Here is a 19,016-nt window from a genome sequence, read left to right on the forward strand (position 1 = left end):
ATTTTAAATCAACCAAGCGACATACCACTTTTCAAAAGATCTCAAACTTTTATTTTCTCATCAAGAGAACACTTTACACTCCCTCTTACCCTTTGAGGGATTGTTCTGACCACTTAATTGCTTATAGGGGCCATTTTTTCACAGAAACAAAGGTTGCACATATTACCTATTTTTTATATAGTGTCTGCTTTAATAAGAGACTAGAGCATGTTTGTGAAAACTTCAGATGCTCTGCATTGTGCAACTATCTTATCTTGTCAAATAAAGTCAAACACAGATGAACTGTTCAAATCCCCTTTTAACTTTATTGCCAGTTTCAAGTTACACATTACAAAAGTTAGCTCAAGAGGCTAAAAAGATACAGAAACAGCCACAGGGACAGCACTGGTTTGAAAAACTTTTGCAGTTCCTTTGTATCTACAGCATTGCACATTAAAACATCAAATAATTACTTAAATGCTAATCATTCAAGTACAAGCAAATGCAAAGCACCAGCAAACACCTTTAGAAAACTTGGTAGAGACAACAAGATTTCTGAAAGAGTTTATCTCACCTAAAAGAAAACAAAAACAGCATCCAGTTTGCATCTACAGTACTTCTGTTTCCAGCACGAGAGAGTTTTTTTGGGGCGGGGGTGTCAGGGTGGGTTGTTGAGAGTATGGAGAGTGCAAGCCCTAGGCCAGGGGTCCCCACCTCCAGCTCGGGTCCTGGAGGGCCCCAGTGTCTGCAGGTTTTCATTCTAACCTTTAATTAGTGCACTATTTTTGCTGCTAATTAACTTCTTTTGAATTAATTTTAATTAACTTGTTTTATGATCACAGGTGGAAGCCAGTAACCATGGTCTGCAATGGAAATGGTGGTTACTTACACGAGATTGAGTTTACAAATATTGTTTAGGAGGATGGTCAATGTCAATTTATTTATATAGCACATTTAAAACAACATAGAAATGCTGTGGCCAAAGTGCTTTACTATAAAAGAAGAGAAAAACATACAATTAACATAAATAGAAATAAAATAAATGAACATAAGTGAGATTACATAATCACAATGAGGAAACCATCAGTATTACTGAAGGTCACGGAAAGCAAGTGAATAGAAATGAGTCTTTAATCTTGTTTTGAACAGTTCAATTGTAGACAACTCCTTTATGTAATGAGATAAAGAGTTCCACAGGCGAGGGGCAGCAGCTGCAAAAGCGCTGTCCCCCTTAGTTTTACACTTGGTACGAGGGACAACAAGAGACAACTGACCAGAAGATCTAAGCACTCTAAATGGCTGGTGTAAAGCACACAATTCAGATAAATAGGCAGGAGCAAGCCCATGCAAAGATTTAAAAACTAGCAACAAGATTTTAAAATCAATTCGAAAACTGACAGGCAGCCGGTGTAAAGAAGCTAATATTGGAGAAACAGAATCAGACTTTCTTGCCCCAACCAGAAATCGAGCAGCAGCATTCTGGACCAACTGTAACCTGCGTATCAGGCATTTGCTAATCCCAGAATACAGCGAGTTGCAGTAATCAAGGCGAGAAAAGATAAAAGCATGAGTAGCTTTCTCAAGATCCATCGAAGATAAAAAAAGGCTTGATCTTACCTAAAAGATGAAGCTGGAAAAAGCAACTCTTGACTACAGAATTAATCTATTTCTCAAAAGAGAGGTTACTGTCAAAGATAACACCAAGATTGCAGACTTGAGGTTTGCAAAAGACAGAGAAAGAGCCAAGAAATCCAAGACCAATTTGGGCTTTAGCTGATGGACCCACTATAAGCACCTCCGTTTTATTTTGATTCAGATCAAGAAAATTATTAGCCATCCAGGATCTTAGTTCAAAAAGACAGTTGTGCAGTGAATTCATTGCAGAGTTGCAGACGGGAATATAAACCTGTGTATCATCAGCATAGCAGTGAAAAGAAATGTTAAATTTCGTAAAAATAGCTCCAATAGGGTGAAGGTATATAGAGAATAAAATAGAACCCAAAATGGATCCCTGAGGAACACCACATTTAACAGGAACAGTATCTGCTTAAAGTCACTGAAAAGTGTCTACCAATTAGATATGACCTGAACCAGTTAAGAGCAGCCCCTTTAAGCCCAACAAGATGTTCAAGCCGCAACAGAAATATCTCATGGTCAATAGTGTCAAAGGCAGTGGACAGTTCAAGGAGGACATTGGACTGCAGTGCCACCTGAGTCAGTAATAATAGAGATGTCAATGAATACTTTCAGGAGGGCCGTCTCAACACCATGATAACGCCTAAAGTCAGATTGGTAGATCTCAAATAAATTATTGGAGTTAAGGTGATCAACCAATTGATCATAAATAATTCTAATATTTTAGCCAGAAATAGCAATCGGGAAATCGGCCAAAAATTGGCTACAACTCCAGGATCTAATTCTGTCTTTTTTAGACAGGGACGCACCGCAGCACGTTTAAAAAATAAGGGCACAACCCCCTCATTAATAGAACCATTGATAATGGCTAGTAAAGATGGATCCAAAACATCAAAGGCTTCCCCTAAGAGACATGGTGGTACAATATCAAGAGGACTGAGAGTAGGTTTAAGGGTGTCCATAGTACGTTTTAACTGTGAAAGTTAGACAAGATCAAAAGATTCCAAGACAATGCCATGATTAACAGTAGAAAGTTCATAGCAAGTTTGAACAATACCACAGCGGATTGTATCAATTTTACTGACAAAGAATGAAAGAAACTTCTCACATGAAAGAACGGTACTATTTAATCCCGTCACAAAATGAGGGTGAATAGCCGCATTAATTGAATTAAATAAAAGACCCTAGGATTCTTAGAATGACGGGATACTAAATCAGCAAAGAAATCATGTTTAGCTTTCTTAACTGCAACCTAGAAGTTGAATAGAGAAGTCCTAAAAATCTGTTTAGAAAGAATCAGTCCATCTTTTTCCAACGCCATTCTGTAGTTCGACAGGCGCTGCCTAACGGTCGAGTAGTTTCATTTAGCCAGGGAGCAGGTCTTCCCTTATTACAGCGTATCTTGAGTGGAGCAATTGAGTCTAAAACCGTTTTACAAGAAAATTTTAATTCTAAAACAGAATCATCGATACCATCATATTGAACATGTACATCAAGACTAGAGAATACGGTTTTAAAATTGGATATAATAGAAGAATTTAAAAAGCGAGAACAGCGTGGAGCACAACTAGTAGTAGGAACATCAACAGTAATATTCAAATCCATCATTATAGAAAAGTGATCAGTAAAAGAAACATCACATAAATCAATATTATTAACTGAAATATCACATGTAAGAACGAGATCAAGGGTGTGACCGAGAGAGTGAGTTGGCATATTAATATGCTGGATAAAATCAAATGAGTCCAATAGTGATAAAAATTCATTAACCAAAGGTTTCGATTGACAACAAACGTGTTTGTTAAAATCACCAACAATAAATACTTTGTCATGGGAGAGGGTAATATCAGCCAGATCATCAGAGAATTCAGAAATGAAGATATCATTAATTACAGGAGGTCTATAAACCACAGCAAACAACAAAGAAGGGGAGCTGTAAACTTCGAAAGTTGCAGTTCGAAGCTACTAAACGGACCCCTTGTAAGGCTCCGACACAAGAACATACTTTTAAAAACAGTGGCAATGCCCCCACTACGACGAGTCAGCCAAGGAGCATTTAAAAATGAATAACCTGATAGTACCAAGTCAGTAAAACATGAAGAGTCACAATTTACAATCCAGGTCTCAGTGATGAAAAAGAAATCCAGTTTATTTGAGATAATAAAGTCTTGCAGAATAAAAGTTCAATTAGACACTGATCTCACGGTGATCTCATGGTGATCCTTTATTAATCTCAGTAGGTCTTGTTTTTGATTTTTTATAATTTTTCTAAACTGTAGCTGTGATATCTTTCACTTGGATGTTATAGGATCCATTGAGTAAGTAAAGCGGGAAAGAAATATTTTTTGTGTGTTTTCATTTAAGGCTTTAAGCAAAAAAAAAAAAAGGGAATATTTAGAAGGGGGTGATTCTTTTCTATACCCACTGTAGCTGTAATACTGGTGGAAGTGCTGTTAGCCTTGTATGCACAAGGGGAGGACATGAAAACTCCATACAGATAGCATTTGAGCTAAAATCTGAAAACAAGTCCCTGTAGCTAAAAGGCAGCAGTGTTAACCATCCTCAAGTATGACTGGACAGTCTTTTGCAAATTATAGTGCACATTTTATAAATGAATGTTAAGAGTCTGCAATCACACTGTATACTTTGAAAGGTGCAATATAACATTCTAAATATTTGCTACAAATAGGTTGTTCCATTTGTGATGAAACTAAAAAGTGCAACACATACTCGGATGTTTTAAATCACTAAAGTATAAGGTAAATTGGAACAATTCTGATTGCTTGTAAACTATTAATAAATACTAATAAACATAAAACTGTAAAATAAACATTGTGACCCACCTTAATTATTTCTCATTTTAAGAATTTTTTTTTTTTTAACACAATGAGCTTTTTCCACTACTCCAGCTAGATTTACACCTACTATGGGGGCAAACACAGTGCTGGCAATATACTTAGTACATATAGTCTGTGCACCTTAGCTTGAAGGATACAGTAATCCCTCGCTACTTCGCGGTTCACTTTTCGCAGATTCACGACTTCGCGGATTTTTAAATACAAGTGATTGCCCGCCTATCGCGGAAGTTATGTTCCAGACCCATCAGCAACAGGAGAAAATCCGTGATATAGAAAGACCATATAAATAAACATTTTTTTAGTTTAAGCCTTAAAATACCCATCCCACATGCTTTAAACACATGTAAACTTATAAAACACACTTTGTTAACACATATGATATGTGGATGTCGGGCTAAGGATATGAGTAACATCTCACTATTATAAAACATTTTAACTTCACGCAAGACAAGACAGTGAGACAGGAAAATTGGTGATGTACACCTAAAAGCCTGATTGTACAGGCTTTTAAATTATTGACACGCAGAGCGACAAGCAGCACAAACCCAGCACAAAGTCCACTTCTCCTTAGCGTTCATTCAGCTCCCCACCCCCTTGACAATGCGAACTGCGCTTCCGGGGAGGGGGGGTTTGAGCGAAGGTGCGTTCAGCTCTCACACACCCATACACACTCCTCGAGCAGAGCGACAAGCAGGCATTTTGGCAGAAGCAGCACAAAGTCCATTTCTGCTCAGCGTGAGTTCAGCTGCCCCCCTTCACAAAGCGAGTGCAGACATATTGACGTCTGATCGCTGCGTGCAGGCAGTGTGCAGTGTTGGTCTGAGGTGTTTAAGAATGTAGAAAGTGTTTAAGAGCATAGGAAGTGTTTATAAGAGTGTGGGAAAGGTTAACAAGAGAGTGAGAAAGGTTTATAAGAGTGTGGGAAGGGTTTATAAAGCCTTAAAATATGTATAAATAATAAAATAAATATAGGTCGCTACTTCGCGGATTTCACCTATCGCGGGGGGGCTCTGGAACGTAACCCCCGCGATAGGTGAGGGATTACTGTACTTGTAAACTCTAAGGCTCTGAGATAAATGCTGCTCTCTGTCACATTAATAGATATCTAAACTAGTTTAATTTGTGTAAGTGTGGGATTAATTTGTGGAAAACGTCTGGGCATCTACTTTGGGTTCATCATTAATTAAGTTTCCTCTGTCCTGCTAATCATCCAAATGTGTATTTCTTGTAAAATATAGAAATCTCTTTGCAGAAAAGTATCTGCTAAGTAATTATTAACCTTTCTCAGGTCGATAAAATGAAACAGTATATTCAGGCATTCATTTTTTTAACCATGTGAAGAGTCACAGAAATTCAGTTTAAATAATGGTTAAGCACAGTTCTGTTCTTGCACAAAGCATTACTAAAAAAACGCTTCCACTCCCTTTGATTTAAAACTATATATGTCTCATAATTGTTCTATCCTTTGGCAACATTAAGTGACTGTATGCAGCCCAAAATAAGAATCCACTCGTTTTAGATGTTTATTTTTATGTAATTATTAGTAAGGACTGGAAGCAAAATCTTCACAAGGGGCAACACAGTTTTAAGCAAACCATATGAATCAAGGAAAACCTGCATGGCTACAGAGGAGGCAACTGTCCTGATTGTGCTTCTGTTCAATTTTAAATGACTTCTGTATGCTGCATTATTTTTTACTGAATAAATTAAGGCATCATTAAATCTGTCAATATAGGTTATAATTGTCTAATTGTAGAACTTGTGAATGCTAACTGGTTGCTGGTTATTCTGAAAATATAAAACGATACAACTCAGAGGGTTTTCTTTCATTTTAGTACATGAATGTGGAAATGACTTATAAGTGACACTGAAGTTCCTTTTTCTTTATTCTATAAAAAGACAAGAACCACAAGATTGCACAATGAATCCACTATGAAACTAGAATTGTGGTATGTCGAGGAAGCATAATGGTTACTCTTGCCATCTGGAAAATCCCCTTACCTTTGCTCATCATCTGGACGCTTAATCAAATTAAAAAGAATATGAAGCAACTGATCTCTTTCTTTAGATTCAGGGTGAAGACAAGCAGTACACAAAATCAAAGGAATCAATTCCTGTGAAGAAATAAAACAGTAAATTAGGAAATATGTAAGAATGAAAAACAGCTATGGATCAGAGTTTGAATTTAACGTTTAATTTCACAAATAAAATCTAAGTTTTCTATAGACCAAATTCAGGAAAAAAGATCAGCAGCTCAAGAATGGTTTCTTAACCTTTTTGATCAACACTGCTGCAAATGTCACAAGGCAAGATGCTATTCCATAAGAGGATGCACATAAATAAACACACCTAGTCAAGGATAAAGTCTTTAGACTTCCAAAGGAAATTTATTAATGGAAAAAACATTCAGAAAGGACAACCCGTCTTGAAACAGACTTCTAACTTTTGGTTGAAAAAGCTACCTGTTGTCTCACTATTTATTCTCTCTTGTCCCAAACCAGTATCCATTAGATTTTAAGTAATAATTGTACTGCACTGTAACTTTCATATGTAAAGTTGACCCTTTAGCACACGGGTGTCGAACTCCGGTCCTGGAGGGACGCAGTGGCTGCAGGTTTATATTCTAATTATCTTCTTCATTCGTGACCAATTTTTGCTACTAATTCACTTCTTTTGCCTTAGTTTTAATTAACTTGACTCACACCCCTTAATTGTTTATTCCTTAATTAGCAGCCAAACAATAATGACACAAAACGAGACCAGCTCACCTGTGCCCATCCTACAATATCTGAAAATAAAGAAAGGTGATGGTCTCAGTTAGTGCTGGGCGGTATACCGGTTCATACCGAAAACCGTTTTTAATTTTTTTTATGATATGGATTTTTCTTATACCGCAACACCGGTTTAAATTGCCTAAACGACGTTTGGAACATGGCGCAGCGGGAAACTGTTCAAGTGGGGACCTTTTTCACTGCTACACCGCTAAACACAGATTTGTTGCACTTGGGCTCTTTTTCACTGCTACACCACCAAATAGTGGGCGGTAGCATAGGTATGCCGCGCGGTGAAAATGGACAGAGAGCCGAAAAAAAGGAGTCACGTCTGTCGCCTAGAGATGCTTTAGTTTTAAAAGGTCAGATGTGTAAATACTGTTTCTATACTACTGGATAATACTGCAAGCCAAGTTGTGCTTGTTTTATTTTTCAATACAGTGTAATGTACCTGGGTACTGTGTAATATTGTGACGACATGTTGACTTTATTCTCGTACTTTGTCATTAAATTAGAACATCGTAAACTAAACTTCATCGTAAAATGAATATTTAATTTACTAGATTTTCTCAAACCCTGTCATAAGTTATATAGCACATTAAATGCTTTGTGTTAAGTGTTCCCCGAGCTTCTTAAACTGACTTCCTCTGCACTAAGAGGAGGCAACGGCAGCGATCGCCGCACAGAATCCATTCACATGATATTCATGCTCTCTGAACATTTAGAATGCCAAGATAAATACTTGATATAAATAAATACTTGATATAAATTCTAAATTTTCAGAGAGCAGGAATATCATACAGTGAATGGATTCTGTATGGTGATCGCTGTCTATTAGTGCGGAGGAAGTCAGTTTAAGGAGCATAGTGATTAACAACTGGGTCGGGGAACACAACACAAAGCATTTAATGTGCTACATTAACTTATGACAGGGTTTGAGAAAATCTAGTAAATTAAACAATGATTTCAGGATGAAGTTTAGTTTACGACATTCTACTTTAATTATAAAGTAAACTATGAGAATAGAGTGGAAATGTCGACTTTAATCTCGACATAAACGGCAAGAATAAAGTGGAAATGTCGACTTTTTTCTCGACGTATAGTTTTTTTTTTCCCTTCCCTGTGTCCGTATTTTTATTTTCTTCACCGTGGCCCTAATACGATTCCGTAGGGCTATACCACAAATACAATTATAAATGCAAGTTGCAGTTGTATTATTTATGTATATAGCTTAGCTTGAAGCAAGGTCCATATTAATGCAGTTTGCCTAAATGATAGTTAAGTTGGTAAAGATGTCATCACCAAGATTGCACTTGTTTTATTTTATTTTAATTTGATGAATACTGTGTAATGCACCTGGGCTTTTGAAGCCTTGAAGTAATAGTGCAACTATCAGTAATAATACAATTATTTATTTTATTGTTATTATTTATTAGTTTAAATATTATGCAATTTATTGATGGTAAAGTTGTTTAAAAAGTCACTTTAACGTGTCAGTGGACAGAGATTGTTAACATTAACAGAAAGTGTAGTTGTTTTACAAAAAATATTTATTTATTCCTTTTCTAAGACATGTTCAGTGCAATACAACTTTTGACAAGCACTTCTGGATATTTTCCTAAGTCTAAATACCTCTTTGGATGGTTGAAAATATGTTGTCAAAATTATAATTTAAGTTTTTGCAAAATTTGTTAAATAAAAAGGTTCTATATTTTGACTGCATCTGTCATGCAATGTGATTTCCTTCTCTTCATTAGTGCCACCCCCTTGAAAAGTATCACTTTATGGGGCAATGCAAACCTGTATTAATACTTGTGTGCACATTAAAATGTTTTTTTTGTACAATGTACAATGCTCTTGACAGAGGAATAGGTTATTTTTAGCCAGTAATTGCAGTGGAAAATGTGTTTAACATCCACTTATGCATGGGAAAAAAATACCGTCAAATACCGTGAAACCGGGATAATTTAGAAAAATACCGTGATATAGAATTTTGGTCATACCGCCCACCTCTAATCTCAGTAAGGCTGATCTGCTCAGGTCACCAAAACATCTTGATGGTGTTCTTAGAAAAAAAACAGAAAAATCAACAGTTTTGGAAATGTCTGCTATGGCAGAATGAGAGCAGCAACAAGCCATGGAATTAAATAACAGGTTAAATTAACAGAAAGAATTGGCTTCTCATTAAGAGATTGGTTGGAGTTTGAAGACCCAGTTTAGCTGCTCATTTCACATCTTATTTCAGCTCATTTCACGTCTTATTTCTGTTTGGCTGCCATTTAATGAAGGAAGGAATCAGTTCAGCGGACTGAATCCTTAAAAACAGGGCTAGTAAAATGAAGGTAAAAAGGAGTTAATTAGCAGTGAAAACTGGTCACTGATTAGGAAAAGGGTGAGAATGAAAACCTGCAGCCACTGCGGCCCTCCAGGCCTGGAGTTTGACACGCCTGCTTTAGCATGTACAAAAAATTGATTTGTACTCTTTCATTCAGTGTAAATCTCAACAAATAAATAAAAGTATGTTTTATGTCTTTTTCATTATTTTGTTTTTTGAAAGATCAACAGCCTTTGATATTGTTTTTGTGGAATCTTTTTGTATAAGTCTGAGAAAAATGATTAACTTTGTATTATGCAAACATGTAACATTTTTGTTGTTGAAAAGAAAAAAAACAAAAAAAAAAAAAACCACAAAACTTTTTGGCTTATGATTGCCAGTACAGATCCCCAGCCTCGGAGCCACCATAAATATTTGCAACATCACTTAAACATTCAGTACCTATTTAAGATGAGACTACTCTTGTTCACCTGACATGTGTCCACAGCACTGAACATTTGTTTTTATAATATATATTATATCTAATATTAATATTATATTATATTTAATATTTTATATAATATTTAATTTCAAAAAAAGTTAAGAGGAATATGTTGCGTGGATAAACTACAGCTGTAATTCACAATAAATGAAACAGTTTGCAAGGAGGCTAGCATTTAAAAAGAAAAAAAAGAGATTTGTTGCATGTTAATATTAAACAGAAGCACCGACTAATGGCATAAAACAAAACTAATCACTGTTTTTATTGTCTCTATTCTCAGCTATTTTTACAATTATAAATGTAGGGGATAACTACCTATCCTGGCAGCAACTTGTGGTAACACTCTTCCTGGTTTCACAAAAACAGAAAAATCATATGAATAAGCAAGATGTGTAATACTGAAGAAAGCCCTTTCCATTCCGTAGTACAATCCAGTAAACAAACTGCTGTCCCCCTCTGCCATTCAGATAAGGATATCACAGCATTTAATGTTGTACCAGTAGACTTGTAAACCATCTTTTAAGCCACAGGCAACTAAACGTTACCTCCTATATTAAATAATCACCTGCTTAACCTCTAAGAAACAGGTCTGCGAGTTATATAAATATCAGAACTTGTATTTTAATTTCAAATGGTTACATACCAGAGTAGCGGAAAGAAACGTGTACAGTACTGTAAAGTATAATACAAATATATTGGGAGAAATCTTGAAGAAACAGGGAAATCTCACATTTTTTATTTTGTTTTTAGTTTTCTTATAATTAAGAAAAAAACCTGCAAAGGCAAACAGTATTTTTTTGGATATTAAAAATACAAGTAAAGAAGGTTTAGAAAATGGAATTTAAGTGCATAACTAACATGTTGCTAACATTAAACCAAAAAGTAACTGTTTAAACAGAGCCAGGAGCACTAAAGCAAAGGCTTCAGAATGGGATACGGTGAGAATGCTTAATTACATTCCACAATAACTAAAATTATGTACACCAATGCATTAACAAAGGCTGTTATATTGTATTATCATTTTGAAAAGTTCACTATTTGGTTAGCTTAAGTTATAAGCAGGATAGACCTTAACTTACAGCATACATTAAAAAAATGGGAAAGAATGTATCTTGACATTTGAATCATAAGAAGAAATATAAATAAACTAGCAAAATACCCGCGCTTCGCAGCGGAGAAGAAGTGTGTTTAAAGAGGTTATGTAAACATATATATATATACATAAACATATATACATATATACATTTATATATACATATACACATCCACATATATAAACATATATCAACATATATATATACACACATACATATACACACATACATACATACACACACACACACACACACACACACACACACACATATATATATATATATATATATATATATATATATATATATATATATATATATATATATACACATATACATATATACATATATATACATATATATATATATATACATATATATACATATATATACATATACATATATATACATATATATACATATACATATATATATATATATATATATATACATATATATAGACACATACAGACACATATATAGACATATTTGTATATCTACATATATATACATATTTGTATATCTACATATATATATATACACATATATACATATATATACATATACATATTTGTATATGTACATATATATACACATATATACATATACATATTTGTATATCTACATACATACACATATATCTATCTATGTATTATTTATATATATATATATATATATATATATATATATATATATATATTATATATATAGCTGATTACCCAGTGGATTCGCTCACTGAGTGCAAGAGAAAAACATAAAATGTATGTATAAAATAAGTTTAATTGCCAAATTTATTTTTCCACAAATAAAGAGCACTTACAATAACATAGAAATCAATATAAACAACATAACATCATTATCATATGAGAATATGAAGTAATATAAAAGAAGCACATTGCATATAAATATAAATTATTAAACAGTAAAATGTTCTTCTATAATACGCTACCGTGGCTATTCGTTTGTCTGTCCAGGATTTTAAATCAGCTGTAGCTCGCAAACCGTTTCACCTATTGACTTGAAATTTGGTACACATATACTACGTCAAGTCTACTATTCGCTTTCCCACACATATGAACATACATACATACATATATACATATATATATATATATATATACATATATATATATATATATATATATATATACACACATACACATATATACATACATACATACATAGTGCGTTGCAACACGGGCTGTGATTGTTACATGGGAGGGAGAGGACAAATCACAGCTTCCTGCTTTCTAATCGGGCTTGTGATTGCTGCTTTGACGGATGCCCAGATCCCACAGTATTTCCCCTTAGGAGAGGCGTTAGGCAAGTGTAATTGAATAGCGGTGCTGCAAGTTATTACTCTTTTTATCTTTATTTTATTTTATTGTAGAATCAACTCACAGCTGCGCGCACCAGTGCGTGCGTGGCGGATGCGTACGGCTGACGTTTTCATTGTCTACCACCTTCGCTAATTATTCTTGCGGCAGATTGAAGACTTAAGTGCCAGCTTAACTGAAAAATTAAAGAAAACATACAAAGTTTTAAAAAAAATCAGTTTTAACGGGAAAAGATGCCGACGAAAGAAGAAAGCAGCGGGACGCTAGGGTGAAGAGCAAGCGCATCAACCTCTGAGCAAACGAATGGTAAACGTACAGTGAAAGGGGATAAATACTATGAATGGTCATGTCAAGTGTATTCACTCCACGTTATCGTGCAGTGCGCTGTTACTGGTATTTTGATAAAAGAATCTGAATAACATATAAGAAGCGTATAAATTATTAAACAGTAAAACATTAACATTTAAGAAGTAAAGATACATTGAGTACTACTGTAGTGCTTTCGGGTATAGTACATTTTTTGTTTGCCCATTACATGCATAAATGTATACATTTTTTGGTGTACCTACCCAAGAACACGCGACATGACCCGGCAGTTAAAAATGTACCGCTCCAGCAATTTTAACTCCGTTACAAAGTCATCTAATATGGTATTGCAAACGGCAGCGTTTCTATAAACTCAATTTAAACTTACTGTTTACACCGTGCTTTGAAGATGCATAGTATGCGACACGTGTTTCGCCGTAATTGTGGGCTCATCAGGAGTACACAGTCACTGCACTCCCTACAGGAATCGATCCTCGGACGTAGAGGCGAAGCCCCTAACGTTGTGCCACGGCGTGTGGTTCGTTCATTTGACAGCATGTAGATCGGGGAAATTACATTGCAGGCATTCGTAGTCTGATTCACAATCTGATTGTATGAGTGGTTACCTACCAGGTAACGCTTGTGGTTGGTGAGCAAGTCGGCTAACTTCTGCCGCGGTGCCCTCTTTCAGTTGCGAGAGCAGATCATACAATGGTTGAAATAGTTTAATATATATAGATATTGTAACCCATTAGGCTGCTTTGAGCATTACATTTCAACAACACTATTGTGATGGATTACTGAAGCACCAACAACAATATCCATCCAAAAGCCAGTCATTTTGTTAAGGATTCACAATGCTGTGATCTTTATTTATGTACCTCTTTTTTTTTTTATCAGTCTTTACTTTTCCACTATCTTTGAAACATAAATGTGAAAAAATTGAATGATTCATATTGAAACTGGGTAAATAGTACAATGGTGGATTATGAAAAGTATTTCTTGGTGCTCTTCTTTACACCATTCCTCAATGCTTTTGAAGATTCCAAACTAACTCTCTAAAACCCTCTTGAAGCAGTTCAGGGTACCTGGGGGCCTAGGCATATCCTCTCAGCACGCTGGCATGTTCAACAAAATGCCGTTTATAGCGGAGTTCACCCATGCACACAACTTGTATTCTCACACTTGTCCAATTTACAGGTGCTATTTAACCCAATGTGCATGTTTTTTTTGGATTTGGGAGGAAAGCAAAGTTTCCAGAGAAAAACAAACACACAGGCACCTTCAAAAAATATGCAAAATCCATACAGGAAATAACCTGTATGAATTCAAACCTAGGATGCTAAATCTGTGGGACAGTATTCTTAATTTAATAATAATTCTTTACATTTATATAGCACTTGTCAGACAAAAATGGTTTTCTGTATTTATTTTTAAAGGCATCAGTTAAATGTTCAACTGTTAACAAATACATTCATATTATTCACCCTAACTCAATTTTTATTTCACAACAGGGGCACTACATCTACTCCTGAACTGTAAAGATCCCGTTCAATTATTTTAAATTACCTTAATTGGATTAATGCTGAAAATAAAATATTAAGCAGAGATCATTAGTGTAAAGGACAGGTCAAACTGAGAGAAATAAAAATACACAAAGCAGTGCTCTCAATTTTGTGGGCTTTTTCTTTCTAATGCATTCAGATACATCCCTGGAATTAGGAGCTTGAAGGGAACACAAACAGAATGTGTATTATCCTTTGCAGTGCTCCATGAACATTTAGTTTTGGTGTCCATTCTTGTGGTATTAGGTGTCTGCTTAGGGTACTTCAAAGAATGCACCATACTTGTCTATGTACGCAGGTAATGAGTGGGTGATTTGTTTTACGCCCAAAGACCAAGTGTGAAGTTTGGTACAGATCTCTACAACTCATTCCTCATTTATATCACATACCAGTTTCTCTCTCTAGTGGATTCTCATTTGGATATCAACTAACAAAATTCAAATTCATTACAGTCTTAATTATCTATATTTCTTTCATGTAATATTATAGGACTGCGATCATTGTCTTGGTGACATCATGGAAGCGACAGTATACATATGGCAGCAATCACACTCTGTGTTAACCCTTGGCACAGGCTGCAAATATTTTCATACAGAGTTGTGTCAAATGGTGAAATGTGCTTTCCTCTGACATCCCCAGACTTGCATCTTAAATAATCACATAAATTTCATTTTCTCTTTAGTGAGCCAGGAGAATGAGAAGTTAGACTTCTTTTTTTAATTTATAATCAGTCATAGGGAACATAAGTTTTCCCACCATCATTTATCTTTCTCATTTTGCAAAGTCTTGCGAGTGTACTCGTGGCATTAGAACAAGCACCTATTGTGACTGGCCAAAAAAAAAAAAAAGGTGGTCTAGCTTACTCATAATAAGATACAGAAATCACCCCTAACATCTGAAGTACTGAATCTGGAGGTGTTTTTTTTTATGTGTAATTTATTTAAATTTGTGTTGTCTCAGTTTATGCTCGAACCGCGGTGAGTGATGTCTCGGCAAGAGAGACATTTTATTTACAGCTTCGCTTTGTAGTTGATGGCTAGGAGGATTGTCTCGGTCCCCATGGGTCTGTGGACCGTGGTGAGTGGCTCCATGTTCCTTGACTTTGCAAAAGGTCAGAGGCTGCGAATCGCTGGATCCTGGTTCCAGCGCCCTGAACCGCATCATTGGACTTGGTACTCCAATACTGGTGGTGCGGTGAATGAGATTGATCACATCCTCGTGGGCAGACACTAGAGGCTCTTTCAAAACTGCAGGGTCTACAGAAGTGCCCAGTTTGTGAATTCTGACCACAGACTTGTTGTTGCTACTCTTAGGATCCAGCTTAGGTCCAGTAGGTTACCACCTACTAGGAAAATGAGCCTGGACTTGGCCAGACTCCAAGACCAGGGTGTTTCTAATGAGTTTACACGCAGTTTGTGTGAGGAACTTTCAAATTTGGGTACGACTGCTGATCCTAATGTGATGTGGGAGACCTTCCGTGACAAGACCCTGAAAGTTGCTGAGGGTTGTGTTGGTGTTGCTGGTGTTCCCAGAAGGAGGTGTTTCATCTCGCAGGGCACCCAGGATATCAACGAGAGTAGCTGCAGCGCATGGCTCAATGGCAACTCTGGTCTGCACCTGGAACTGAAAAGGACGGCTGCGAGGACTCTGAGGGCAGATAAAGAGGCGTTTGTTAGAGAAATCTGTGAGCAAGTGACACACCATCTGTGGTCTAGCGACCCACGTCCTGCTTACAGAGGAACTGAAGCATTACGCACATCTGAATCTGTTCCTCGGAGAATCTCAGTCTTGGCAGCTGATGGAACGGTCCTTACGGATGACACTGCAGTTGTGACCCGCTGGGATGGCTACTTTGAGCAGTTGTTCAAAGCTGATCATCCGGCTAGGATGTTGGATATCTCTGGGTCCACGGTTCTTGAGGCTGATCCTCCAATTAGCTGTTAACCACCCAATCTCACTGAGATTGCACAGGTGGTGAACCAGCTGAGGGGGGGAAAGGCTGCAGGGATCTATGGTATCCAGGGTAAACTTCTCCTGGCTGGTGGCAAAGCTGTTCTCCTGGCATTGCAAGCAATCTTTGCTTCCATTTGGGAGACTGGCATCATCCCAACTGACTGGAAAACGGGACTTGTCATCTCTATCTGGAAAGGGAAGGGTGATCGCCTGGATTGCAGCAACTACAGAGGGATAACACTGCTCTCTGTGACGGGTAAGGTCCTTTCTAGGGTCGTCCTCAATAGGATCACTTGCTCACCTACCAGCGACCGGAACAGTCTGGTTTAACGCCTAAGAAGTCTACCATTGACCGCATCCTGGCACTGAGGGTTCTCATGGAGTGCAAACGTGAATATTGGCAGAGTTTCTTTGCAGCCTTTGTCGATTTTCGCAAAGCGTTCGACTCAGTTGATCGAGCTGCCCTGTGGGACATCCTGAGGGTTTGCAGGATCCCCTCGAGGTTGCTGGATATCATGGCTGGCCTGTACACTGGCACTGTGAGTACTGTGCAGAGTGGAGGCAGGACCGCTGCGTTTTTCCCAGTTAATTCTGGGGTTCGTCAGGAGTGTGTTCTTGCTCCTACTCTGTTCAATGCTTGAATGGACCAGGCGTTGGGCAAGGTTGTGGGGTCCAGCGGCAGTGGGGCATCTGTGGGTGAAGAAAGATTCACAGATCTTGACTTTGCTGACGATGCTGTGATCTTCGTGGAGTCAATGGAGGCTCTGATCGGGATGCTCGAGAGACTGAGTGAGGAGTCTGAGTGTCTGGGCTTGCGACTGTCCAGGATAAAAACCAAGATCCAGGCCTTTAATGACCTCTTGGACACAGCCATCAGCAGTGTGTCTGTTTGCGGAGAGAGTGTTGACCTTGTTGAGAGGTTTACTTACCTTGGAAGTGACATTCATGTCTCTGGTGACTCTTCCTGTGAAGTCAGTAGACGGACTGGGAGAGCATGGGGGCTCATGAGGTCGCTGGAAAGGGGTGTGTGGCGCTCACAATATCTATGCAAAAGGACGAAGGCCCAAGTCTTTAGAGTCCTGGTGCTTCCTGTCTTGCTATATGGTTGAGACATATGGACACTATCCAGTGACCTGAGATGAAGACTGGACTCCTTTGGTACTGTGTCTCTCCGGAAAATCCTTGGGTACCATTGGTTTGACTTTGTGTTGAATGAGCGGTTGCTCATGGAGTCACGAATGTGGCACATAACCTGCATTGTGAGGGAGCATCAGTTACAACATTACGGCCATGTGGCGCGTTTCCCCGAGGGTGATCTGGCTCGTAAGATCCTCATTGTTGGGGACCCGAGTGGCTGGACCAGGCCAAGGGGTCACCCACGTAACACCTGGCTGCGGCAGATAGAGGGTCATTTCCGGAGGGTGGGACTGGACTGCGTGTCTGCCTACGGGGTTGCAAACCGGGATCCCGAGTTGTTTTGCTGTGTAGTGGGTGCGGCAACGCACTGTACCACTGCATGCTCCCCAACTTGACTTGATTTATAACTGCATTGGCTATTCAGCTCCTAATGTTTTCCTGCACAATGACACTTCACACCTGAATTGAAAATGAACTAGACTATTAGAACAAGAACCACATTTCTTCTGTCCATACTCAGAGTTTCAATCCCAATAAATGACAATGTCAAAAAACAAATAATCAAGAAAATGTAAAATTTAAATCTTAGTTCAGTTCTTATCTAAGGCTGATGTATTTACATATTTTATATGATACAATAAACCAAACCAGAAATATTCAGCAGATTACTACACATTGCACAGAAAAGAAATAATACTTACAGTTATCAATTTACACAACTTTTTCTTACAGCAAGTGTACATATTACTGACATAAGGAGTGTGAACTTTGACAAGCAAACTGACTAAGTAAGTTTTATATTTAAATGAACAACGGTAAATAGAACACATTTTTCAATCTCAATTTATATTTCTAAAATGGGTATATCTAGAGACTACATGCATCTTCTACAACAAAGCATATTTTACAAATTGATTAAAATTGTAAATGATGATCTACATAATCTACGACAAAAAGACAAAAACAGAGTAATCAAAGCTGTTTTGTAGTTGCTGTATGCCTCGGGGTAAACTGACAATAAAGGAAGTACAGCCTGCAATAAATTTAACAAAGGCTAAGTTCATACAATAATTTTTTTTCCTCCCATACATGTTTACTCTAGTGAAGGACACACACACACATGCAGACAGAGAGAGAGAGAGAGAGAATATTTCTACAATAACTGGTAAAAAAACCAGAGCAAACTCTGAGAATGACCAGGTTGTTGCACAGTATTACATAATTTAGGTAATGAAGAATCGCCAAAGCAACCAGACATTTTATTTAGACTGTATGAGAAAATTAATATGATCAAGGCTGAAAACATGCAAATTGTACAAAAACTACTACAGATGAGGTTACCTACAAAAAAACACACACTTCATTCCTGGCAAGAATCTCAGTCGTACTATACTGTCCAATACCCTTTGCTATTTTGGGAACACAGCAGGATTGCTGCAATGCTAAATTTGAAAGAAGTAAAATGAAGTAAAAATAACTCATTTAAAGACTGCATGTATGAGTGGCATATATAAGAAACAGTAATTACCACTCTGTTTTTAATAGTAATCTTGACAATCACGGTT

At 37.1% G+C, this 19,016-nt stretch overlaps 1 protein-coding gene across 6 annotated transcripts in view; it reads right to left on the minus strand.

The window, feature by feature from the left end:
- relch (RAB11 binding and LisH domain, coiled-coil and HEAT repeat containing) overlaps positions 1-19,016 on the minus strand; it is a 240,500-nt gene that overhangs the window by 123,770 nt on the left and 97,714 nt on the right. For 5 of the 6 annotated variants that reach the window (XM_051929028.1, XM_051929027.1, XM_051929026.1 and 2 more), the window contains one exon: positions 6,474-6,586. In XM_051929028.1, coding sequence (XP_051784988.1) covers positions 6,474-6,586 — 113 coding nt within the window. Of the gene's footprint in view, positions 1-6,473; positions 6,587-14,452; positions 14,543-19,016 lie in introns of those variants that run through there. The other variant, XM_051929029.1, reaches the window with a different exon arrangement.

This window comes from Erpetoichthys calabaricus, chromosome 6 (assembly GCF_900747795.2).
Source record: "Erpetoichthys calabaricus chromosome 6, fErpCal1.3, whole genome shotgun sequence".
Taxonomy (NCBI): domain Eukaryota; kingdom Metazoa; phylum Chordata; class Cladistia; order Polypteriformes; family Polypteridae; genus Erpetoichthys; species Erpetoichthys calabaricus.